The sequence below is a fragment of the Ammospiza nelsoni genome, chromosome 4 (assembly GCF_027579445.1).
Source record: "Ammospiza nelsoni isolate bAmmNel1 chromosome 4, bAmmNel1.pri, whole genome shotgun sequence".
Classification (NCBI taxonomy): Eukaryota; Metazoa; Chordata; class Aves; order Passeriformes; family Passerellidae; genus Ammospiza; species Ammospiza nelsoni.
In genome coordinates this window covers 60728995-60755454 of record NC_080636.1, presented here as the reverse complement: position 1 = coordinate 60755454, position 26460 = coordinate 60728995, and the positions used below count along the sequence as shown (strand labels likewise).

At 39.8% G+C, this 26460-nt stretch overlaps 1 protein-coding gene across 7 annotated transcripts in view; it reads right to left on the bottom strand.

The window, feature by feature from the left end:
• Positions 1-185: 185 nt before the first annotated feature.
• Positions 186-26460, bottom strand: part of PDLIM5 (PDZ and LIM domain 5) — a 139414-nt gene continuing 113139 nt past the window's right edge. For all 7 annotated transcript variants that reach the window (XM_059470327.1, XM_059470323.1, XM_059470330.1 and 4 more), the window contains 5 exons: positions 16744-16918; positions 9552-9732; positions 8429-8549; positions 4205-4320; positions 186-3579 (listed from right to left, as the gene is read on the bottom strand). In XM_059470327.1, the coding sequence (XP_059326310.1) occupies positions 3490-3579; positions 4205-4320; positions 8429-8549; positions 9552-9732; positions 16744-16918 (683 nt within the window). In that variant the 3' untranslated portion in view covers positions 186-3489. The remainder of the gene's footprint in view (positions 3580-4204; positions 4321-8428; positions 8550-9551; positions 9733-16743; positions 16919-26460) is intronic.

Genomic DNA, 26460 nt, shown 5'->3' with positions numbered 1-26460 from the left:
TGGTCACCTTGGTGTCACCAGGACTCCCTGCTCCTTCCCTGTAAAACAAAGCTTAAAAACCCATAAAACCTGAAGAATGAGTTCAAATGCTATCTATTTGTGTGTAAAATCATGGTTTTCCTTTACTGGCTGTGATTCAGGAAAAAAAAGTATCCAACGACCACAAAGTAAGTGAAGACGGAGAATTTCAGGTTTTGAGTAGGGTTTATTTGCTTGTTATATTTTTCAATTGTAATTAAAATCGCAAATGTGAACAGACAAAATTTAATGCCAAAGATTATTAAACACAAGCAAAGAAATCACCAGGACTTAACAGCTGGTAGTTTAGCATGAAACAATGTTTGCAAAGCAGCTGGCATGGCTAGATGATGCAAGTAGCTCTGTGAAGAAATAGGTACACAATTAACAGACCAACACACACTGAACCACAACTCAACTCCTGCTTTTATGTTTATGGCATTGCTATATTAAGCATTTATATTTACATGTAATTCTGAATTATTTCATTACAACATACTGAAACTGTCATCATGGATGAATTATTCTCTTATAAAGACATTCTACTTCAAAACAGAGTTAAGCCAAATTCTCTCACAGGCAGTGTTGGAAGAAAAACAATGACTGAGTGAAAATGCATGCAAAGATCTACAGTAGTTAGGTAACTAATATATCTGTCCTGACTCTGTAACATTCCCTCATAACATGGATGCTGTATGTGTGTTGTGTGAAAAGCAGTTGGGAATCTCACTAAATCCCCAAATGATTTTTTGCTATGTCAAGTCTGCATTCAAATGCACATTTATAATTATGTCTCTCAATGCATGTGCGTGCATGTAGAAAGAAGTATATTTAAACACATACACTCAGACCCCGAAAGATTCTAGAGGTAAAGGCAGGCTTAAAATAAAACAAAATAATTCCAGGATGAAATAGGTCTAAACAACAACAACAACAAAAGGTAATAAATATTCAGTGAGATATATGGCATTATTATAAAGTGCTCTACTAAAATCTCACTTATTAAAATAATGATAAAAATTATGTTCCTTTTAATTGATTTATATAATTTGGTAAAGCCATTAAATATTCATTATCTATCAGTGACTCTATGCTTCCTTTAAAATTTTTAACAAATAGATAAAAGCAGAAATTAAAAGGCAAAGCAGCTAAATGAAGCAGTTCTATTGGAGCCTTTCAGGCTTTTGTCCTCAAATTCATTAACAACTGCAAAATTTCAAACCCTAGAGCATATGGATTAAAAATAAAATTCCAATTAAAATTATGAGGTTAAAAAAAATTTAACTGGATTTTAAGGACAATGACAAACTGAGAAGTTTTTATCCCACGTTAAAATTGCAAGGTTTGAATCACAGAAATGATGGAACGCCTTTCCCTGTGCATTTCCCCCTCTTTCCTCACACATGTGCAATAAAGCTCCACTGAAACCTAGCCCATAGGTCTCATTTCTCCACATTCCACTTAATTTTAAAAGCAACCTGGATTATATGTTACTGTGTCTTGTCCAGTCTCCTTCCACCCTTCTGTTTTTCAGCCAAACTCACAAAAGGGTAGATCTACAAGAGTGTAAACATTTTAAACAGCTTTATACCGTACCACCAAATTTCTTATTTACCAACATTCACCAAATTTCTTCTGTACCACTGGAAGTTAAAAAAGAAACGTGGTAATATTGAATAAAAACAACTTCAGGAAATAAAGTTAAACAGCCCTACAATGTGAACCTGTCTCACTGAATTAATAAAAACCCAAATATTTTTTCATATTTCAGTACAGCAAGTTTGGTTTTCTTTCCTCCTCTTTTGCTAATGCTCCTCATTACAATTGCTTTACTCAACCATAGCAATTTTTTTTTTTACTTTTTTATCCACAGTTTTATGGATAAAACTATCCCTTTAATCAGTAAAAAAACCCACCCCACAACAGCAAAACCAGTAAATGGTTATTTTTAATGTCTACTACTAGAAAGAGCACTGAAGACTAACAATTCAGCTCTGACAACCCAGTTGAAACAAACAGCATGTAAATTCAGTTTCCTTCAGGAATCTGCTCTGGTCCTAAGAGAGCCCCCCTCACTGTTGTGCAAGTCTGCAGCAGCAAATTCACCCTGTGCAGAGGAGCACACCTCCTCCCCGGCTGCCTGCAATTGTCCAATTAAACCAGTTAAGCCCTAATTTGAGCCTAAGGGGGACTGAGCTGGTGCACTGCTCTTGCACTGCCTCTCTGTGTGGATGCAAAATTCCTATCAAGCCACAGAATCAGCTGACCTGGCAAGTGGCAAATGCATAATGACAGCATTGTCTCTCTGCTCCCTTGCAAGATCTGAGAGGTACTGAGCTGCTTAAACCAATGGGATATCATTTAACAATACATTCCCTACATCTGGAAGAAAAGTGAAAAATAAATCCTTAACTAATAAAAATCCTAACAGCTGAGCAAGTTAAGTTTTCAGTATGCTACCTGGCACATCACCAATATACATATTCATGAGCTACATGGTAAAGAATGTACTGAGAAAAAACCAATGTCCTCAGCTGCACTTCAGCAGCTTCCCTCATTCAACACCAGAATCTCACATTCTGGATACAAAATGCTGTTACCTGCAGATTCAGCACAATTTCCCCTTCACAAGGCAATTAAAGCTACCTAAAACCTGAACTGCAAACACAAGAGTTGAAATCCCTGCTCCCTTAAGATTTGATCTGACATTTTCATTCTATCAAACACACTCTCAGCAGCAAGGGATTTTGGCTAGTGTTCTGGTAGTACATGAATTACAGAAAAGTATCCCATTTATGTTTTAAGTGGCATCTTCCAAATATTCTTTTTTACCAGCATAGCCACTTAAATGCTTTGTAAAAACCTCTGTCTCTTGCAAACTCATCAGAAATTCAAGTGCAAAGGCACAGCTACATCTAATTGTGTAGGAAACTTTCTGAATACAAATATCAGATAAAAAAAAAGTTTTGGAACTATATATTTTGTGTAATCTTATCTTTACTTTGAGTTCTTTTTAATGGAGTTTAGCTGCAATACTTCTGGACACACTTAAAAACATTGCTGAAATAAAGTGATTGGGATTGCTGAATCCAAACGCCTTTTATTTCTTGAATAGCAGCAAGACTGAGACCTCTAATATCAGGTATTTACTTTTACAGATGCTTCACTTCTCATAATGAAACAGAGATAAATGTGGTCATAAAATCATGAAATACAATAATGAGTGAAGCACAGAGATAAAGACACACTAATTGTTCGGCTTGGGTGCAATTCCTGATACCTTTCTTTTTATGAAGCAAAATCATAAATGATAAACACTCTGAAAAATTAGTGTACGATCCTTTCTGCAAGTTTCCACATCACTTTTACATTTTAGAAAAATTTGGTATAAATAATTTTAACCAATTATTGAACATGGACATTTTACCCTTTCTGCTCAGTACATTTGTTACACAAGACGAACTCCAAGTTTCAGATGTTGATAGAGTGGGCGTGTTTCTTGCACAGCGGCTTGTCCTTCTTGGAGAAGAAAGTCTGGCCCTCTAAACTGTCACTACATACCTGAAATGGAGTAAGAAACAAAAGAACACCCTATTCAGATGGATTAATTACATTGTAACCATCCAGAATGCCAAATCATGGTATTGTTCTATGCACAAATATATTCAAAGAGTAAGAGTTACATAAAAAGAGGATCCCTAAAAGAAAAGGTAATACTAGTGGCTGGTGTAAGCATAACCTTTCATTAGACAACAGATGCTTAAGTGGGAGCAGAGATAGATTCAGAATTTAAGAAAAGAAACCCCAATCATTAATACTGGGGCTTCTCTTTAAGGTTTTTTTTTGGCCATACAATATTAGCAAGCAATACCTTGGCTACAGTGTCCTTATGTTAAAAACACTCTTACTACTTTGGAAACACAGCCCATTCCCTTAGAACCTTCAACGCTTACTCCGAGGAAGTAAATGCTGAGGGTTAAACGCTGGGATACAGGGCTGCAATCCAGGACACCTTCGCTCACACCCGTGCCAAAAGCTTACAATAGCAACACACCTTCCAAATAACTGGGAAAGCACTCTTTGTTTGGGCTCAGGGGATTGAGAGAGGTTAGAGCTGTTAACTCCCATATGGGTCAGGCTAGCACTGCTGCCAGGGTTTGTTTGAAGGCAGACCAGCTTCACTTACGGAGCATACAAAGCAGGTGTCATGCCAAGTGTGGCCCAGGGCTTCAAGAAACCTGTCTCCAGCTTCAATGGGGAATTCACAGCCACGGCACATGGTACCAAAGAGGGCATAGTAATCTGCAAAGAGATACAAACAGCTTTTAAAGCATATGCAGAAAAGTAGGACTGACCCCTCGAGATCTTTGCTCTTTCACTGGCAATAGATTTGAACTTGCAGAAGTTTGTTAGACTGAGTATACTGAATAAAAAGCTCCTAGATCAAAAGCCTGGGATGTTGACTTCTTGCTAATTCAGTTCTCTTCCTCTTCCTTTCAAATGGGCAATGCTTCCATCTTCCTGGTGTTTCATTTCCTTGAGCTCAACAGAGGGCTGGAGTGGGGGAAATGCACTCCTAGAGAGCACCCACGTGAACTCTACGTGTTCCTTACATTCTCTCCAACTCTGCTTTGAAACCACACCCCAGCTGTTCACACTACAGACCTTCTCAGAGAGTAATAAACTCTGACCTACATTCTGGTACAATTTTTGCCCCAGACTGCACCACTCAAAACTATGTAATCATTAGCCTTCTGTCCTAATTAGAGTCCAGAAATTTGGATCAAGTCAGAATAACTTTCTAGTCACTAAAGTATGTTACATAACTTTTAAAAAAACCAACAAAACAAACCAACAAACCCTTCCTCTTCATTACTGTGAAGAAGCTTCTCCAGCAATCTCAGGGAGCAGGGACTAAAACAAATGGCATTGAACCATTCATTTTCCTTTGCCCAAGTTGTCTGGTCTTTTTCACTTATTTCAACTCTCAAACACCCCATTCTATGAAGCAAATGTTTTATTCCTGCAGAGTGGCATTAGTGCTATAACATGAGAGAATTTGGGGCCCTCACACTACCCCTGGAAAACACATAATGCAAGATTAGTCTTCATAAGATGAACTGCAGTCAAAGTGACAGCCATAATGAAGCTTTGTACTCCATCTACCAGTAACAGAGTGTTACTACCATAGCAACACTGCCTCTGACAGGGAAATTAGATGCCAGGGGTCATTTTCAAAGGAGAATTATAAGGGTGGGAAGCTGTGTTGAAGGGGATTTTGTTTCTCACCTAGAGTGTACACATCTGCTGAAGCTCTAATGCTTACTGCAGCAGAGCCCAGAGGGGACCATCAGATATGCCAAGCCCAAGAGGAAAGTCCTGGTTTTGTTTCCTAAGATAGTGTTTTGTGTGATGACCTCCCTGAAAATGAATCATCATAGGAGACATCTCAACAGGATGGGGAACACAAGTACTCTGGAATAGCAAAGCCCTTGATAGCTGTCGGTGGCAAGCAACTGCTTCACTGATCACCTCCATTAATCCATGCTACTGGAATTAATTTTTAAGTGTTTAAAATGAATGACAAATAAAAACATCAAATGGTAGGACAGACCTGTGCAAAACCCCTGAAGGGAACAGTCTCATGACTGTACTCTTTCAGCTCTTTACATTTGTGATCATACAGAATCTTACTGATATTTTCCTGGTGCCAGCAGTTAAAACCTTTTGTTATTTGGCCTGTGGTTGTGTTGATAAGTTTATTGGCTTTTCTTCTGAAGAAAGGGCAGTAGATAAGGCAGAATGAAGGGCATCAGCTTTCTTTTGCGTGCTTGAATTGCAATACCACAGAAGCCTTCCAAGGCAGATTTCTTACACAGTCACATATCAGCACTTCCTGCACACAGCATTTTCAAAATTAGCTACTAACCCTGCACTTAAAAAATGTTCAAAGTTGTAGATATCCAGACTTTTAATTTTAGCCTCAATATCTAAACCCAGAACATTCTGCAGATTAATCCCACTTTAATACTAATAGCTGATGTTGTTATAATTTCAAATACAGATTTAAAATTAGAACTTCCTTTGCACTAGGAAGAAGGAAAGTTGGCAGTGACATTTACTCCTTATTTCTTTAAAATTAGTCAGAGACTCATAACTCCAGCTGGACTGAAAGTCTTTGAAAAATTAATATAACTCAAATTAACATCTAGTTAGTGAGCCAGAGCCATTACAAAGTATCACTGCCAATAACACCTCACAGATTGTGTCTGCATTAACTTGCACTAGAAACTTTTTATCTCAGAAATAAACTTTGCAAGAAGTGTAGTACACTTGACATCTTACCACAGCTTTTCCCGCTCACAGTATAGAAAAAGGCACATTTTGCACAGGAATTGTAACAGTAGCACAAATCAATGCACTGCACAACATGTGGGTCATTTGGTGGCAGGAACAAGAATTGAACCTTAAGAGAACAAATCCTGTCATGAGCTTTCCACCCAAAGGGGAGTTATTGATTCCTCCAGTACTATTTTTGAATCACCAAATGGTTTCAGGATTAGGGGCTTCACATGGCTTCAGGATGAAATTTCACCGTGCTGTCACTCCGGAGGATGCCACTCATATACCCGTTTCCTCTGCTGCTCCACAAATTCAATAGGAGCAACACCCTACCCTACATTTGTCACCAAGTTAGCAATAACCTACTGTGTCCTTTTGTATCAGCCAACATCTCATTAAAGCAGCTCTTACAAGAGAAATTTTGGATAAACTGGCCTACTTCCCTCATGCTCACAGTACCTAGCACTCTCCCTGGCATGCGCTGTGAACAACTCTGGGATCAGCTCAGAAGGAAATCTAAGAGGTCATTAGAATTTCATGCTAAATCTTTTCTAGCCAATCCACTTCTACAAACTGCAACATTCCTAAGAGTGGAAGGAAAACCGTAACAAGGGTCCAATTGACAGCTCCAACACAGCATGCATTGTGAAAACAGATAATTTTGATACAATTTTGTCTCTTTTCCATTTTGTGGGAATTCTTTTACAAATTGCTTATTTCTTTCCTAGCTCAGAAGAGTACATGGAAAGTTTTAAGCTAACTAGAAAACCAACTTAAATAAACACTGTTCAAACTGATAATAATAGGTTGGCAAGAGGCTCAGCATGGCCTGGCAATGTCCACTCACAGCCCATAAAGCCACCTGTATCCTGGGCTACACCACAAGAGGAGTGGCCAGCAGGCAAGGGAAGGATTCTGAACCATCTACTTCACTGGAAGTCCTGCACCCAGTTATAGGGTTCCCAAGATGGGATGGGTGTGGACCTGCTGGAGCAAGTCCAGAGAAGGTGACACAGATGCTCAGAGGAATGGAGCACTTCTCCTTTGAGGAAATGCTCAAAGAATTGTGGTTGTTCAGCCCAGGAGAAGGCTCCAGGCAGACCTTACAGAACCTTCCAGTACCTGAAATGGGCCTATAGGAAAGCTGTAGAGGGACATATTATAAAGACAAGTAGTGATAGGACAAGGGGGAATAGCTTTAAGCTGAAAGAGTACATTTATATTGGATAATAGGAAGACATTTAGACATTTTTTTACTGTGAGGGTGGTGAGGCACTGGAACAGGTTGCCCAGAGCAGCTATGGATTCCTTGTTCCTGGAGATGTTCAAGGCCAGCTGGATGGGGCTTTGAGCAGCATGCTCTAGTGGGAGGCGTTGGCAGAGGGGTTGGAACCAGATGATCTTTAAGGTTCCTTCCAACCCAAACTACTTTATGATTTTATAAAAAATGTTATGATTAGTTGGAAGTGCTAAAAACTAAACCAGAAATGCCCTGAACTTCTAGGCCACATTGTTCATGTAATATTGCTCATCAGGCTTTCAAGCACTCTAATTGAATCACTGTATTTTTCCCCTGACAGTTTTTTATCCTTGATCCTGCAAAAAACTATCTGGACAGACTGTTTACTCTTGGAAGCCCCTCAGGCTGTGAAAAAGGCTATTCAGAGAAAACCACATTACTCCACTGGCATTTGCTTGTGTTGGGTAAGTAAGCAGATTCACATATATTCAGATTACTTTAAAGCCAACCAGAAAGTCACCTTAAAATTAACACTTTGATGTATCACTGATACACCAGCTGAGGACTTAACAGGAATAAGTAAAAATCAGTGACAAGAAGCCTGCTGCTGCTGAAGCTGATGAAGGAATCCTCACCAACTCCTCCTGCTGCAAACTAAAGGGTCTACAGCAGCAGTTATTGCTTTGAATTGACATATCCAAGTTACATGAAATTGCTGGGGTGCTTCTAATGTGTAGCTTGAGAAAAGGGAATTAATTTTTTTCCCAACCTTACTGAGCTCTGCTTTCCTGCACAGCTGCAGTAAACTTTGGTTGTGTTGCTTCTTACCCGTCTCACAGTAGGGATCACCATCTTCTAAGTGAAAAACATTATTGCGGATGGGGTTATGACAGGCCACACACACGAAGCAGGAAACGTGCCAAGTTTGTTTCAAAGCATTTATTACTTCCTGTGGGGATTAGAAAAAGTGTTAGGAACACATTATTTCGATGTGATGACTAGAACTGTGGTAGCCATGCCTCCACACTTGATTCATTTCAAGAACACTTCGTTTCCTGCTGCTACTTTGAAAATGGGTTGTGCACACAAGTTCTGCGATATTAAACTTAATGAAGTGCTTTATTTATGGTACATCTCCTTATTTTTCATGAGCAATCCTTTGGGGTCTTTGGAAGGTTTGACACAGAGTTGGACATGTTTTAACAACTCATTTGTTCAAATTCTTAATTTTAATCAGGATCTCACCCACAATGGGCCCCTGAAATAAGAAAAGCAGCATCTCTCCCTTTTCTTGAAGTCAGTGAAGAGTTAATCAGAAGATATTACAAAGAAAATTATGACTGCTCTGTGCTGTTTTGGAAGATGCTATAGTGCCAAATATGACTTGAGAATTGTGCTGCCAGAGCCCTGCATGACCCCAGTTAGACAAGAATGCAGACACATTGCTGTCTGCAGCGAAACAGCAGCCGATCAGCTGGCAGGCTCAAATGAGCAATATCAGAACCCAGTAAGAGAACACGTCTTTCCATCTACATTAACACTGGAAATATTTCAGCACTTCTCATCCAGCAGGCAGTGTGTTCTTAATGCTCAGTTCACCTAAGGAGGATTTTTCCTTTTACTTCCCTCCCCCACTTCTCATTCTGTAAAAAGCTGCCAATTAAAAGCAAGTTGCTCAGGAAAATTTGGTACTGAACAGCTTCACGAGAACAGGAGCTGAGCTTAGGAGAGCCAAGGAGCCTACAGCACCTTGTCTCAAAGACATCGAAAAGGTTCAACATTAGAAGATCCAAAGGTGTATTTTGTATGTAATGAGAGTAGAAAAGTGTGTCAAGAGTATATTTGAAAGAATGAAGACTGGGCCAGGTAAAATGGAATTTCATAGCAGAGAAGCACTGAACACACTGATTATTGCTGCCACCAAAGAACAGGCCACTTGCTGGTCACTTACCCCAAGGATCTTCCTCTGGCACTTTGAACACTCAGGGGCAAAGAACTTCTCATAGCAGACCTCACAATACAGCATCCCTTTCTCTTCCACAAACCCTATGTAAGCCATGGAGGTTTTGCAGTGGGCACAGTTAAACTCCTCTGGATGCCATGACTTTCCCAAAGCCACCAAGAAGGGTCCTCTGATTAGAAAGAAGAGATATTGTCAGCAAAAGCACACGGGCTGGCTCCTGCAAAAGCTGTTAATAGATTTATCTGCAAAAGCTCTGTGCCATTATGACACTGTTCACACACATACATTGCTCCATCCCTCTTTACTCCTACAGGCTCTAAGAAAGCTCCAAGTGTTGACTGTATCCATCTCAATTGAACACTCTCCTAGAAATGCCTGCCCACAATAAACACTAATTCTTTTCACTTCACTGCATTTCAAAAATCTTATTTTAGAACTACATTAAATAGAGTGCTGAAATGTCTGCCAGGAAAGTGAAGAAGAATGTTTTCCATGTTCCCAATTCCATCTATTGCAAAGAGATTTGACTCAGTAACATGATCAGATCCCCTATAGTCTGCCTTCATATTGAGACTACAAATATAAGTAGACTTGACCCCACTAGGAGCAGGTAACATCAGTTTCTTCTGAGACAAAAATTCAATCGCTGTTCCTTCCAACAAGTTTCTTACAGGATAATCCATCCTAGTTATAGTAAGATATTTTTTGTACTAAAATAGGTCCATTTTTTTCCCCAAACAGGCAGCTTCCTCTAATACCATTTATCTGGTTAATGCAATGCAGTTAATAAGAAAAGAAATTTTCACAAAAAAAAATCTCAGTTTGTAACTCATGAATCCCAGGTATATATCGTCTTTATATTCATCTGAAAATATATTCAGAATGTTAATCTCTTTAGTGAACATATTTACTTCAAAGAGGTGCCTCCAAGGTCCGACCAACACTCAACTTTCCAGAATTTAGGTTTCAGATGAACTTTGTGGTTCATCTCCCTCACCAGATTTCCTGTTTTTCCAACACACTAATAAAGATGTAATTCTTTCAAGCAGTGAAAAGTGAAAAGATGTAATTCTTACTGTTTTTTTTTCTGATCTAATGCTGCACTTAAAAAAACCTGAAAAGTACTAATACGATCACCTGCTGCTAAACATTTTTTTAGAAATCAAGTAAGGTACAAGAACATTTTTGTGTAAGATTTTCATATGAATAAAGGAACAGCAATAAAGAAAAAAAATACCAAACAAACAAGAAAAAAAACCAAAACCACCCCCCCCCCCCCCCCAATCCACCTTGAAATTTGCTTTTGTTGACTCTAAAATGGAAATATAAGTGGGCTGAGGACAGAGGGCAATTTCATCAAGGATAGAGTGTAAAGACTGTAATTTTTCTTCTACATTTTCTCTGGCAATGCTACGTATTTTTAGCAGGCTGAGAAGTCCGAGACAAGGGACTCAAACAGACTTAGGATAGCCTCAAAGATTTAGGATAACCCGAAGACCTTGTAAGATGATGAACATACTTTAGTCTGGGCCAGTTTCTTTTATTCACCCCTGTTTATTGGAGGGAACAGAGTGGAAAAGGGCTCCTGAAGAGAAGCTTTAAGGCAGGAGCTGGGGCTGAGTGCAGCTCTCCAGCCCCTCTCCCAGCGGATGCCTGAGCAGTGCAAACACTGACCTAACCCGATACCCTCCCACTGCTCTACAAGCACCTTTTTACATCAATGCCCTTTCAGTTATGTACTGATCAAACAATACAGGCCCTTATGTACAACAAAGTGCCCTCAGAGCGCCGTGTCAGCACAGGCTAATTTAACAGATTCATTAACACGGGGCTGACACTAAAGATGCTCTGCTGGCTCCAGGTAGGATCGAGTTTCTGGCCATCTGCACTGAAATGACAGGCTCGGCTCTGCAATGGGAAGCAGGCATGCCAGCAACAGGAGGAGAAGGAATTTTTACATCTGCTGCATTTAGCTCTCCAGAGTTTACAGCCCTGACATGTTGAGGTCAGCCACCCAGGACAGTGCTCAGGAGCGCAGACAGACCAGGAACAGCCTGAGAGCACACCTATGGAGCTCCTCTCCCAAAGCCCCCAGACAGCTGGGGCTGTGCCCTGCACAATGTCTGTGAGGTGTTCCATTAGTGCGCTGGCTCCCTGTGCACACATGTCCAGAGGAACACTTTCTAAACACAATTTTACTTTCAATCAGGCCGCAGTTTAAACATGTCAAGCTGATACTGCGGCTTAATGATTCCTGCAACTTAAAAGCTGTCCAAAGCACATGGAAGAAAAAAAAAAAAAAAAAGAAGAAGAAGAAAAAAAATACCTGCCATGTAAAATACACTAAAACATGATATTCAGAACTTGGAGGTGTTCCCAGTCTCTGCATAATTTTGCCATCAAAATGATAGCTTCCAGTAATGAAAGGTATTTATTTCCTCCATTAACTTGAAAAGGACTTTAAAGCCCCAATTTGAGAAAGGGGCAGGATGCCCACTCTCACGCAATGGGACAGAAGTATCTAGGGGGATGCAATGCTAGGAACATGGCTGTAGATTCTTCATCCTTCACTTCCTCCCCATTTAATATCAAAACTAATAAAAATCCCACATGCCTCCATCAACTAGAACATATTTGTAAAAGCAGTGCTAAAAACGCACGTTTCTACTGTCCAAATGGGATATGGGATGACCGAACTGGCAACAGCTGGCCATGAGTGTGCCTCTACCCCAGGCTACTCTGACATTCTGAGCATTTCTGAACAAATTTCTGGCATTACCACCTAGACCACGTGAACAGAACTCAGAGATGAAAACAAACTAGTCATTTATTTATTATTTTTTGGAAAGAGATTCTGATTGATTCACAGGAGTATTTGCAGAGTCTAATGCTCTAAAGGTACATTATTTTAGTAGTCACCTCAGACATCTGGGTTCTGCATGTAACAATGATACTGGGGCAAAGTGAAAGGAGAAGTGAGCAACATGAAGAAAACATAAGTGCAATTTCAATTATTTAATGCTCACAACTGAACATAACTTCATCAGTATGATCGTGATGTATTTTATTAGTACACCAGTAATTTAGTTTCTCATGTGGCTTGTATTATGATAGTAAGCCAGAACTGAAATTTGATGGTAGAGAGATCAAAAAGGCTTTCCTTTTTCTAGGAATCTGCTAGGAAGGCCAATCAGTTCACAGTTAACCATACAGCAGTTCTACATTCTTGGAAGTTTCTTCTCCTCCTCCCCTGAAAATGCCACAGTGTACAATTTGTGTACAGGAGATGCTGAAGGGAAGCACCATTTATACTTTTTCCTTTGTGCTTTTTGCCTTTAAAAACAATTAGGATTTATGAAAAGGTGACAAAGCCAAGTCATCATTCACAGCAGCCATGCCAAAGGGTATGTTCTCAATGGCAATCCAGAGAAAACACATTTGGACTTCAAAGGAAGAGCCAGCTCTGCAGTGCAGAACTTGGTAAGGCTGTCTGGGAACCAGAAGTCTTCATCAGGAAATGCCAGAAGTCTGCCAGACCGTCACAGCAAGTAGATCAAGTGAAATTCAGTTTACCTCCAGCTTTGATTCTTTTAGACATGGAAAGAAAAGCTTACTTAATGAAGCTTTGTAAAAAACTGGAACCTTCAGACAATCACTGTGTGAATAATTGAAGATATATTAAAAAGTTATAAGGTATCTCTAAGAAAGGTTTTGGCTCATCCAGCCACGGTTATTCTATGCCTGAGTGTAAAGTAACCAACCCCAGAATGCATTTTGGCTTCAAAACAGATGTACAATGCAATGCCATTTGATCCTCCTCCTACCTTTTCATAGGTAAAGCTACCACTGAGGGCATGAAGTGTAATTATGCTAAAACTTGAACTCAAAATGCCATTGCAGTCTCCCACATCCACTGTATGCTGTCAACATGAGGCATATTTGGCATTGATTAATGCACATCAACTCATCTCGGAACACTTGCCTTTAATAATTGAGCAGGCATTTAACATATGAAGAAATATAAGGATTTAAACACCAACAGCAAATTACAAAGAAGTCAGATGTGGGTACCAATTACTATTCATGAAAAGGTGTCGCTTACAAGAGGTGACAATGGCTTAAGCACAGTCAAGTGAGGTCTCTGCAGTTTGCCCTCACTATCCACTAAGGAGTAAATGTTGCTCCACAGACCAACAGACTGCCCAACTTGAAGGGCAGCAGCTCATCTCTTTTTTGTGATCCAAATGGGGGAGCGGGGAGCAGCAGAAAGTGATTTAAGGGCCAAGAGGAGAGGGGATCTGCTCAGGACTGAGACCCCACAGCACAGAGCACAGCACTCCCTGATAAACCATGACTGCTGTAAAAGGCAAGGAAGCCTATTGTATGAAAGATGGAGCATATAAGTGCACTTTGTGTTTGGTTTAAAACTAAAATAACAGCACAAAAAAAGAAAATTAATAGTTTCTTGCATGTTATTTACTGGACACAAATCCAAATCCCAGAGAACAAAAAGGATAGAATACTAAAGACAGATAGAATTATTATATGAGCCAAACTGTTCAAGGAATCAGATGAATCTCACCCCAAGAATAAATATACTTTTTCTGATATTAATCTTTGATTTTTCAATGAAGTAAAAAAATTAGATTAAGATGCATAAGGTGCACCTGTGTTGGGAATGTGTATAAGTATTTTCTATTGCTTCATGGGGGTTAGGTTCATATATTTTTATTTTATTTCCTTGATGTATCCAGTGGAAGTAGGAATAACTTTTCCAAAACATCACAGATCCATTAGTAAAGAGTCTTGTAAAATTAACCCTGAACTGGTAGTGAACGACCACAACAGAAATCTCATGGAAGCAAACTAGCTGGACTCAGTTCACCCCTAAAGACCAAGTGATTGCATTGGCTGGTTCTGATGTAGAATCCAAGCCAGAGCCCAAGAGGCTACAAAAACCCATGGTGGAAAGGCTGATTTTCTATTATAATGAATGAAAATTAGACAGCTCATGGAGTTCCTCATTTTTCAGAACTTTACAATCAATAAAAATCTCTTTCTTTAGTCTTGGTGAAACATAATGCAGGCTCTCTTATTTTGTCCACTGAAAACATGGGATATAGATAAATAAATATAAAATTACTATTAAAAAAAATTACTTTCCCCTTATAGTTTAACAATACAAATGACTGAATAAGCAAGAAGAAAACACTTTGGAAGAATCCATTTTTTTCAATAATCCTACGAGATTTCTATTTTAGGGAAAATAAAATGCAAGGTGGATGAAAACGAGGATGATTTGCACATTGGCAATACAAGCAATTACAACTCCCTGAATGAGACAATGATGACTAATTGTCAGAAATCACTGACTGAACAATGCAATCCAGATTCAATTCTTCTTCCACACAAAATTCTAGCTAATGGTAGCATATCTTATGGGATCAGCAGAACTTATTTAACTTAATCTCTATTGACAAACTTGTGTTTGTGTTGTACCCATGTCATACAAGTCAAGGACAATAGCTACCATAATGTCCAAAGGCCAGGGAGCCCATCAGAGAGCTTGAAATCCAGCAATACAGTAAATTATTATCAATCCAGTCCTAGTAATTGTTAAAACATGACTTGCTTTTCTTCTATGGATGTTATTTTTCTTCTTCTCAGTTAGAAATTACACTTTAGAAATCAACATTAGTCTTTCTATGGCTATGCTCTCTGTTTGGTTTCCAACCAGCTAATAGTCCCAATTCTATTGCAATGGGTGAAATGAAAACTAACTTGCTTATTTTTCTTTGATCTTATGTTTACTCCATTCCATCCAGCTTTCTGGTTCTCTGTAAAATGGACTGTAGGACTGTGATTGTGAGCAGTTCACAATATTTTTCCTCCAAACCAGTTTCATTTTCAGTTTTGTTAGATAAACCACACATGAAAACAGTGTTCTGCATTACCAAAATGAAGCCTTAAACCACTTGTGACCAAAGAATCAAAACCCACAAAAGCAAAACAAAGCCCTGCTGTGAGAGAGGCTGCAGGATGAACAGAATCCTAGAATGATTTAGGTTGGAAAAGACCTGTAAGTTCATACGGTACAACTGTTCACTCAGCACTGCCAAGTCCACCACTGGGCCATGTTCCTAAGTGCCACATCTACACATCTTTTAAACACCTCCAGGACAGTGACTCTAAGACCTCCCTGAGCAGCCTGTTCGAGGGCTGGACAACCCTATTGGTGAAAAAAAATTTCCTACTGTCCAATCTAAACTTCCCCTCACATCTTGTGGCTATGTCCTATCACATGCTAAACATTATTTCCATAATGATAAAAGAATGATAAAAAGTACTATTGACTGCTGACCTGACTATGAACCTGTTGACTCCTTTGGACCAACCTCCAGATCACTGCAAGCTCCTTTCAGGCAGCTGTAGAGAGGGGTAAGGTCCTCGCTGAGCCTTCTTTTCTCCAGGCTGAACACCACCAGCTCCCTCAGCTGCTCCTCACAGGATTTGCGCTGCAGACCCTTCCCCAGCTCTGTTGCCCTTCTCTGGACATGCTCCAGCACCTCAATGTCCTTCTTGCAGTGAGCTGCCCAGAACTGGACACAGGATTTGAGGTGTGGTCTCCAGTGCTGAGTACAGGGGGACAATCAGTGCCCTGGTCCTGCTGGCCACACTGTTGCTGATACAGGCCAGGATGTCACTGGCCTTCTTGGCCACCTGGGCATGCTGATGGCTCATGTTCTGCTGCTGCTGATCAGCATCCCCAGGTCCTTTTCAGGCAGGCAGCTTTCCAGCTACTCTGTCCAAGCCTGTAGTGATGCCTGGGGTTGTTGTGACCCAAATGAAAGACACGGGGCTTTGCTTTACTGAACCTCACAAAACTGACCTCAGCTCATTGATCCAGCCTGTCCAGATCCCTCCGCAGGGCCTTCCCACACTCCAACAGAGGAACACTCCTGCCCAACTTAGCCACCTGCAAGTGTGACTCTGTGTGCCCTTGGTCCCAGTCTGCACCATTGATTAAGACATTAAGCAGCACATGCTCCAATACTGAGCCTTGGGAGCAACCCTGGTGGCCAGTGGCCAGCTGGATTTCACTCATTCATGACCACTCTCTGGGCCTGGCCAGAGAGGCAGTTCTATACTCCCCAAAAGTGCCCCAGCAAGCAATCCCCACCTGATGACCTGGTTGCAGTGTGCACACATGGGAGTGCGCTTCCCCGCTGGAATATGCTCCGCCCGCTGAACCAGCGTGTCCTGCTCCTTCAGCTGAGGTGTTGGTGCCGCTTTTTCACTCGAGGCAGTCGTTCCAGGGGACTTAATACTGTTTGATGTCCATCCACTGACAGGCGCTGGGGAAAGAATGCCAAAAGTTTTTAGAGGCCCATCTTTCAGTACCAAGTAAATGAACTTGAAACACAAGCAACCAACAGCATTTGTCTAACATCATTATCCAGTGTATACTTGCCTCCTTAAAGGAACATATTAAAAAGCACTCATTTTCCCCTCCTCCCCCAATAAGTTCCAAAGAAAGTCCTACCTACTTTATGAAATGTCTTTGAAATAACACAGAATGGTTTTGGCTAACTTAAGAGAGGTAGTGGACAAATTTTAACATGTTGAAGAAGTTAGGTAAAAGCATATACAATCTGTGAAGGCATTTTTTTGTTTTAGATACAAAAGCTGAAGCCAAGAACATCAGTATATGAATAGAGGCAGGAGAAAATGACATACCTACTCAAAAAATTCCACAGTGAGTGCAATAGATCATACATCATTACTAACATGTTAAACAAGAACATGCATTCAATACAACATGTGTAGGAATTTAAACTAGAGTACTGCATAAGCAAAATTTGTTTCTACATTGAAATTAAACAGTGGTCTAGATCAGTGGATTCTGCCAATCTGAAGCACTCCAAAGGTCATGTTCACATCCTCCTTATAAAAGTATGACACAAATGACATTTTCAGAAATGTATACGCTACACACTTCCATGTGTACTCGGGGTTTTAGAGCTGGAGAACAGACATAAGGTTTTATGGAGTTTGAGAAATGCATTTACAAAATGAAAGGCACAAATGAAACTGTTGTAAGCGTAGTGAAGAAACAAGCAGTCCTCTGCTTTTCTTTTCCCTCTACTGATATACGTACCTTGGTAACATACAAGCTACAACAACATAGGTTTTATGGGAGCAGTTATTCCTGTCAAGAGGAGGTATCTTTCTTTTTCAAGTACATTATAAAAAAGCCCACACTTCCATAGCCTTTTGTTTGCAACCACAGGCAAAAGAAACCTGAAGTGTTTACTTGGTGCCCTATCTTGAGTGCAGCTTTGCTAAAGCTTGTAAATCAAAGAATGAAATTAAGACTGGAGTGGAAATTCAGAGGCAAACAACCACGCAATGACTGAGACACTGGACGGTGCAGGATGATGCTTCTGCTGCAAAGATGCAGCTCTCCAACACCAGGGTCAAGGCATTGTTATGAAGCTTTGCCAAAAATCTAGTTTGTGGTGCTGTAATCTTTGTGCTATTTGTCCCCTCTTGTTTGTCATATCTTCCAGGGGAAAAAATGAAAAATTGTTTCTCTTCATCTCCATTAATGCAATGCTGATCAGCCTCTGTTCTACAGAAAAGTTGCAAGTACTTTTCAGGCAAAACACTGCATTCCTTGCTGAAAGAGAAGTGCCATACTAATTCACAGAGAAGACAGATTTAAGCAACACTGAATCCACAGAAAATCCAACATAATTGCCAATATTGTGCTATTTACAGAATATAGCTAAGCACTACACAATTTAATCAAAACACTACCATGAACTTTAGCAAGCCCCTCCTCTACTCACATCTGGGCTAACACATCTGGAAGAGAAATACTGTTTAACACTTTTGTACTTTTTTTTTTTGGACTTGGTATTAACCTGCTGATACGGGCTCAAAACCTGCTTTTGCTTACTCCTTCTGCGTATGAAGAAGAAATATACTCATATCTCTTTTTTATGTTTAAGTGGTTGGTTTATGAAAATTTCTCATATCAGATCATTTCAAGACTGATACATTTTTGGATTCTTTTCAGAAACTGAAGTAGCAAAAACAACTCATAAGGTTTGCTTGTTTTAGTTTTCTTTTTTCTTTTTTAAAACAAGACTATATTTCATGTATAATTAATGAATTTGCAATATCTTGAAAAAACAGCATCTTTATTTTTGAAACATTCAACATTCCTGAGCTGAAAAAATTTAGGGATAGAGGCACTTGATTTCGAACAAGTCACTCCGCTACTGTAGCTCACTTAAGATTATAAATGCCTGCTAAGCTGAAAACCTAGGAAGAGATAAAAATGAAAAAGGTGGCAGAACAGCTTTGAAGACATGAACAAAAGTGGTGTTGATTAATAGCACTTTCCTCCTCTGTCATCACACATGGTTTTTCAATTTTCAGATCCCATTTCATGAGAAGACAGGAATACACACTAAGCCCAAATCTGTTTGAAGACTGCTTTTGCCATAAATCAAACTGCAACACAGTTTCCAGTGCATTGCAAATTTCTGTTTGGGTTATCTGCTGAATCCCAAAACCCATTCAGACACATCAGCTGTCTCGTTTGCACTGTGTAGTTGAAAAAAGTGTTTCTGCTTGCTTAAGGGGGGGAAAAAAAAAGCACAAACATCACAATTGCTCCCTTTTCTTTGTTCTCATTACAGCTTTCATTACTGCTGTTTTTAAGAATGATGCTTTTCTGAATACTATCTAACTTCAAAGTTACTACTGGCCAGGAGGAGAATTTGTCTATGTAAACCTTCTATACAAAGCTGTTAGATCAGTCATTTCTGATTATTTAATGCACTAAAAAGTGAGAGGAGGAGACAGTCCATCACATTATAACAAAACCTCTCTTTTAAGCAAAACATAATAGAAACCACACAAATTAATATTGTGTCAAGCAAGAGCTGTGACCTGAGCAACACCAGTCTGGGCATTTGGTGTTAAGGACACTCCCTGCCCATGCTCCCAATTTGTGCCCCCAGCATTCTCACAAGGATTTTCCTTCTCTTTACTGATAATCACATTAAGACCATGTTGGTCTTGCACAGTCAAAAACCCACCAGTAAAGTACTGTAATATCCATACCTATATCAAATACCTTATTTGGTATACTGACTTCTTTGTAAACCTTCTATAGTTCTCTAGATTTTTTTTTTCACCATAGATCATTCTCCCTTCCTCACTGCTTCATTTGCACCTCAGCCTTTTATCTTCCTCATTTCCTTCTGAACACCAGCAGGAGGATAGCTTTTATTGGCCACTTCTGTCATTCCACAGGCCACAAACATACCTTTAACACTTCAGTAATTTCACCAAAGGTTCATTACTTCCACTGCAACCCACAGACCATTTTTTTGTTGGTGGTGACATTTTCGTTTAGTTGGTTTGCTTTTGATTTTAAAAAACCCCACTATTAATGCTCCACTTAAATCTGTATGAATTCTCAGTACTTTCCCCAACACTATTCCTTCTTTTGTAGCTAGAGAAATTCAAATATTAGGCCTGTTTTGTTGTTTAGATAATCACTGATATTTCCCATATATTCCTTTCACTTCAACAGCAAGTTTAACACGCCAGTGGACAAGATGTTTTTACTGCAGACAGGATGGGGATGCTCTGAGTTCACATCACTCCTTTCTCTTCCCTATTCCCTTGAAAATCTTTCAGATTGAAACTCTGTTTAATTTAAAAACATCAGACCCAATCAAACCCAAAAAACTGATGTAGGTGTTTTTTTCTTGCAATGAGATGATTTTACCAGGGCACACGAGGAATGCCAAAGTAGGTACAAATCTTTACACCCAATCTAAGTGAAAACCTCTCAACTCTTAGCAACCAGTCTGAGCTCTCCTGTAGTTTGTGTTTTACACTTTGCTTTTTATATATTACACATATGATCAGCAGCTTTGTTCTCAAGGAATACTGGGGAGATAGATGCTCCATTATCCAAGATGTGTCAAGGCACATGCACATTTTTAATTGCAAATGGTGACTGATTAGTAATGGAAAAAGAAATCACCCATATTTTCCTGTTGCCACTTCTGTTGCTTGAAATGGGACAAAGGACAGCAACTTTAGTGGTTTGAAGATTTAAAACTAAAATCAGAGAATCAATTGAAATAAATTCAATTAATAAATAAAATAAATAATTTATAAGAATTATACACTCCAGCAGGAGCTATTCTGATTTGAATAACAGAGAGATTTGGGTTCTGTGCAAGTTATGAGAAGATGTCTATGGCCAAATTTTGGAGTTTTCTAGGTTTCATTTCACTCTTTTTTAATTAAACATTGTAAAGCACTATTGATTTACACTGATGTATTGTCATTGCTTTTTTTTTTTTTTCTTAAAACCAAAACCACTCTGTCCCTGACTATTAACTTTCTACTTTATTAGGTTTAACAAACCCACAGTGTTTGCTTTCACTGAACTCCTTGGTATGGCCAGTTTAATATTTAACAATCTTTTAGGCAGGGTAAAGAACTGCCTCTTTTTTTCCCCTTTTTTAAAAATCCCAGTGTGACTTTGCCCTTGTTAGTCTAACAATAGGTTGTTCCATCGCTGAGCACATGGATAACTGCAAACACTGCTGAAAGGTTTGGAAGACAAAGAGAGAAAGGTGGATATGCAGCGGTGCCAAAGTCACTTTGACAGAGGTTCTCTGGTGCGTAGCAACAATACAACAGCCTGGACTGTTTAACGCTCACTTAAACATAACATCAGCCCTCATGTAATATCTATAAATAACAATGCTACTTGAAGCAGTGGGAGTGCCAGAACTTCATTTTAAAGTGCTCTAACTCAGTGATTTATACACTGCAATCAAACTACTGTATTATAAATGGAAAATATAAAGCTTAATACATCCAATTTTCTGACTTTTAGTAATATATTTGTAGTGTAAGAAATCTTCCTCTTCCTTCCCTCAAAACCAAACAGATGGCCGGATGAAGCAATGTGTCTGAAAAGCTCTGCTGTCAGCTCACTGCTCTGGCTGCATGCAACACCCCATCCACTCCCAGGCCCGCACAAAATCACACAAGTTCAGTGCAGAATGCTACAGCACAAGCACAAGGTGAGAAAAAACCCAAAACCTCGAAAAACTCCCCCAACAAACGCAAAGTTCAACCCCTGTATTCTGTAGTTGTTTATTTTGTTTCTCATGAAGTCTTGGAAACACAGTCAGAGCTAAACTCCTTTTGCTGATAAAAGGCAGAACAGGATGAATTAAACCATTATCATGTCTTTAAATGCTGGGTGAAAGCTGTATGCACCCGTGGAAAATCAAAACAGGTGTCACCTTGGCCCCATTTCAACAGCCCCTGCACTAGAGGGACTAGTTCCTGTGTTAGTAACCAGCCTTTCAACTGGAAAGGCTCCGGGTAAATTAGCTGTAAAGCATCTTAATTAAAATGAGTATGGTGGTTTTGGCTCGCTCAGCCTGTCTCCTTCTGATTTGTTACATCACATACCATCACAAATTTGGCACAACTGGCGTTGCTTTTATCGAAAAAGCGACTCAAGAAGAAAGAGAAAATCAAGTCCTGTACTACAGTGTTGCATTTTTCTGCAGTGACAGTATGGAAACCCATTTGGTAGCTTTCTGCAGATAAGATTTTACCCCCCTTGCTTTTAGTTCCTCTCCTGAACTCGACAGCTTGGCAATGCCTGCAGAGAGCATGTCTGTCCAGTCTCATGTAAATTATCTGTCAGTTTAATGAAGCTGATGTTTAACACTGAATTCCAATAACTGCATTTACCAGAGGAATTCTGGCTTTTCATTTGCTGAACAAATATTAGGTATAATTCTTGGATGCCCTACACCTGTGCATCTGAACAGGACACACCACTGCTCTGAGCTGGTGATAGCTAATGGAGAGGAACTGATCTGGTGAGTCAGTCTGTGACAAGAAGTTACTTTTTAACAAATCAAAGACAATGAACATGGAATTTTGGAAGTCAGTGAATGTTCCCACTTGATGTGTGTGAAATAAGCATAGAGCCAAAAAATCTCTGCATCTCTGTTTAAAGGAACACAAAGAAATATGCATCTGTCCAAGTACTGCAAATAATTCAATAGCACATGAATTTGGAAAAACCAAAACATAGGAAAATTGTCAAAGGTCATGTTTGTAACAGAAAAACTGAGTTTCTATTCAGCAGATCTTGTACTGAAGTACTGCAGGTCATTCTGTCTCTGAAAAGCAGGTGGTACATTTCTGCACCATTACTATGATCTGCCCCTTCTTAAAGATCAACACTCAAGTTTTAGAAACACACTAATTTTTTCACTAACTCTACAGGAGTTAAAATTTCATACTGCCATCAAGTTAAGGTTAACATTTATAAATTACTCTGGTTTCACAATGGGTTTTGCTTGGCTAAGCGACTTCACATTAATTAACTTGTAAGAACAAACTCTTGTGGTTTGCTGTCACATGATGATATAATAATCTAGATTAGATGAAAAATTAATTACCGTCCATAAACCAGGATCAGAAAGGTTTTGTATTTTGACTTGTCAATCATAACATTTTTATGGAGAAGACTTTCTGCTTTCATGAATGGTGACTACATCATGGAGCAGCAACCTTTTGCAATCTTTTTTGGAGAAAAATGGTGGAACAGTTTTGGGACCTATTTTTAACAGAGGCCATACCAACAGTGTAAGAATTTGTCTTAACGACTAGCAGTGTTAACCCAGTTTCTTCCCCATATTCAGACCTTGGCCCTCAATGGGCAAGTAGCTCCTTGAGCTCCTATAATTAGTCCTGCTTTTAAATTCATCTTCTACAAAGGAAATAAATTATTATGAGAGGGTCCTAAAAACAAAATTGCAGAACTTGATGGTTGCTTTTTCCATGCAGAAGTATTCCCAAAGCTATCAACTTAACTTACCCAGCCTGTATAGCTTGTAAGATCAACAAAATTGACAGAAAGGCTGGTGCAATTACAAATGAAACACAGAAAAACAAAAGAGACAAGGAGGAAAATTGCTGCAGTCCATCCCTCTATGGTACTTAATTCCTTAAGGACTTACTGGCAGTACAAGCATTTTGTGAAGCACAATGTATCTTGGTGCCTTCCTCCCTCTCCACAGCTCCATACTGTTTGCCTGATGGCCAAACTCCACAGTTTGATATATAATTTTTATCCCATTTTGTCTACATAAATAAGTAGCAGAATAAGTAGCAAGGAAGGAAACAAAGACTCAAACTGCCAACAGACCACGATGTCAAGTCACGCCTAGGAACAGGCTTGTATTTTCTTTTCTTTTAAAATTTTCATATTATTGTGAGAATGGAATATAAAAAAAAGAAAAGGCAGAAAGAAAGCTATAGATAACTCCAGAGGAGGTAAATTCAAGGCTACCAAGTACACAAAAACAACTTCAAGGAAATAGCAGAATTTTTAAAACAAAGTTTTCTAGGGAGTGCTTTTTATGTGCTTGCAGCCAGTTTCTAAGTGTGTTCCCTCTGCTGAAGGGATCATGTGCTTAACACATGTGCTTGCTCAGGATTAGGCAACTGACAGTTGTGCATATTGCAAAATATGCTGACATTCCCTAGCAGCTCTGCTGGAAGGGGATTATATATCCCAGTGATACCAGGCTGAGAGAGACCCTGGGAATAAGGGAACTGGCACATCTGAGGAAAGGGTCACTTAAAACATCAGCTTTGAATCCTTCTACCACAAGCCTTCCCCATCCCATTCTTCTAACTCAGCTGCAAGGCCCAGGAGGAACAAAGGGCATCGACTGCAGTGAAACTCCCCTTTCCAAGAAGCAAATCAGCCTTTCTGGCCACCAGCTGTATAACAGCTCCCCACAGGCCCCCTGCCATCCCATGGGACCCCAGCGAGCCAGTGGGATGCTGTACTGGAAGGCAGGGTGTGGGACTGGCAGTGCTGTGCCTGACACACAGCCCCTGCAGTCCCCATGCATCAGCAGCTCACCCCCCAGCAACAAATTTGAAAAATGTCAGGTAAGAGAAGGCAATTTCATGTGAGAAATGTAACACTGGAAGTCCTGACTGCTTCTGACCATCACCGATCCTGCTGCACTCCCCCTGAGAACAGTTTGTCTCCTGGACTGACTCCAGCTGGTGTAGCTGTGTTTAGCAGGCAATTACACCTTCTGAGATTGTCCTCAATTTGCCACGGTGCTATTCACTTCCTTTCAAGTTGCCTGGAATGTCACTGCCCGCTGACAAGCAGCTGTCATCTGTCACCCACGAGGTGGCTGCGTGGCACTAGTGAGTGAAAGCCATTCCTGGGCATCCACTGTGTCCTTGCCCAGGACTAGAAAGGGCTTTGGGGTTCCTTGGGGGTGAACCATGCTATGTAAGTGTAGAGTCATAGTTATCAAATATAGAATAGCTCACTGCAATGTAGCCAGGATGCTCTGGGTTATTTCATTTTGCAATTTAAAACAATCTTGTAAAAATCTTCTGCCTCTGGTAGGTGAGTAGAGCTTCATAATGAAGCTCAAGAAAAATGAAGTGAGAACTATTCTAAATTCCAGTCTGCACATATAACACACAGTAACAGTATGTTTTTACTTGTTTCAACAATAGAAAAAAAATTGGAGATTATTGAGCTTCTTACCCGTGCCTTAAAAGAAAGCATGAGGCAGCCACCTCTCTTTTCCTCTAGTAAATCACTGAGGAATCCCATAATATTAGGATTTTGTTCCAAAGAGAAATAAAACTTCTGTAACCAGCATAGTGGACAACTAGCATAGCAGCACTCATGATTGCTCCCCACAGCCAATGAGGATAAATCAGGCCCAAAGGTGCTATCATCATGAGATCCACTTGGATCATGAGACTTCTGTAGAGAAACTCAGTCCCTGAAGCATCTCCAGGTTCACTATCTCAGCCATTCAACTTTGAACCATCAGGTCATGAAATAGCTCATACCTCACAACAAAATCCCTGACACCTTCAGACATCTCTACACAATCTCAAAAAAGAAAAAACAACAACAATCAACAAATCACCTCAAACCCCTACAGTGATGCTAAAAAAAAAAAAAAGGTATTCTCTGGTCTATCCAAGAAAGAGATCTTTTCAACTAATAATTGAAAAGATGCTGTCTATCCAAATGACAGACCTCTGAAGTCAGACAACTTAATAAAATCACTGGTAATCTTCATGCCACATCATCAATCAGCATCTTACAGCTTCCCCAGGCACAAACAAAACCCTATGACATGCCTGTTTTGCTTTGGAAACAACTTGGTGTTAGAAATAATATTCATTAGAAGGGTGAGTGGTATCAGAGCCACAAAACTGTGCTCCCAATACATTTCTGCTACTAATAGCATACCACTGTACATTGACATAAGATTGTATCTTCCCTCTAATTATTTCCCAAGGTAGACTTCAGCTATGAAATCAAAGGACTTTTTTAGTCTAAAATTTTTTTCGGCTTATGGCCTATGAAGCCAAATTTTGTTTGGCCCGGGGAGCACTGGAAATTTTACTTTAAGGAAAACTTTATGCTCACAGACTGCAAAGAAACCGCAGAACTGAAGTCCAAGCATTCTCTGAAACACTTAGTCTTTCTTTTTTTTCAACATCTGACTAATTGTATCAAAACACTCAATTATTGAAACAGTTTTAGCTGTCTGACTGCTGTTGCACCTACAGGGGACAAGCACAGACTGGCTTCCCATGGCAGTTGGCGACTCTCTGTGTTCCTAAGGTGCAAATGTGAACTGAAGCTCCTCTGGCATCTGGGACATCGTACTCATCCCACCCTCTTAATTCCTGGGCAGTTGCTGTTCACACGGCTGCATTATCTTCCCTGTACTTTCCAGTTTTAGGGAACTCTGAGTCTTCA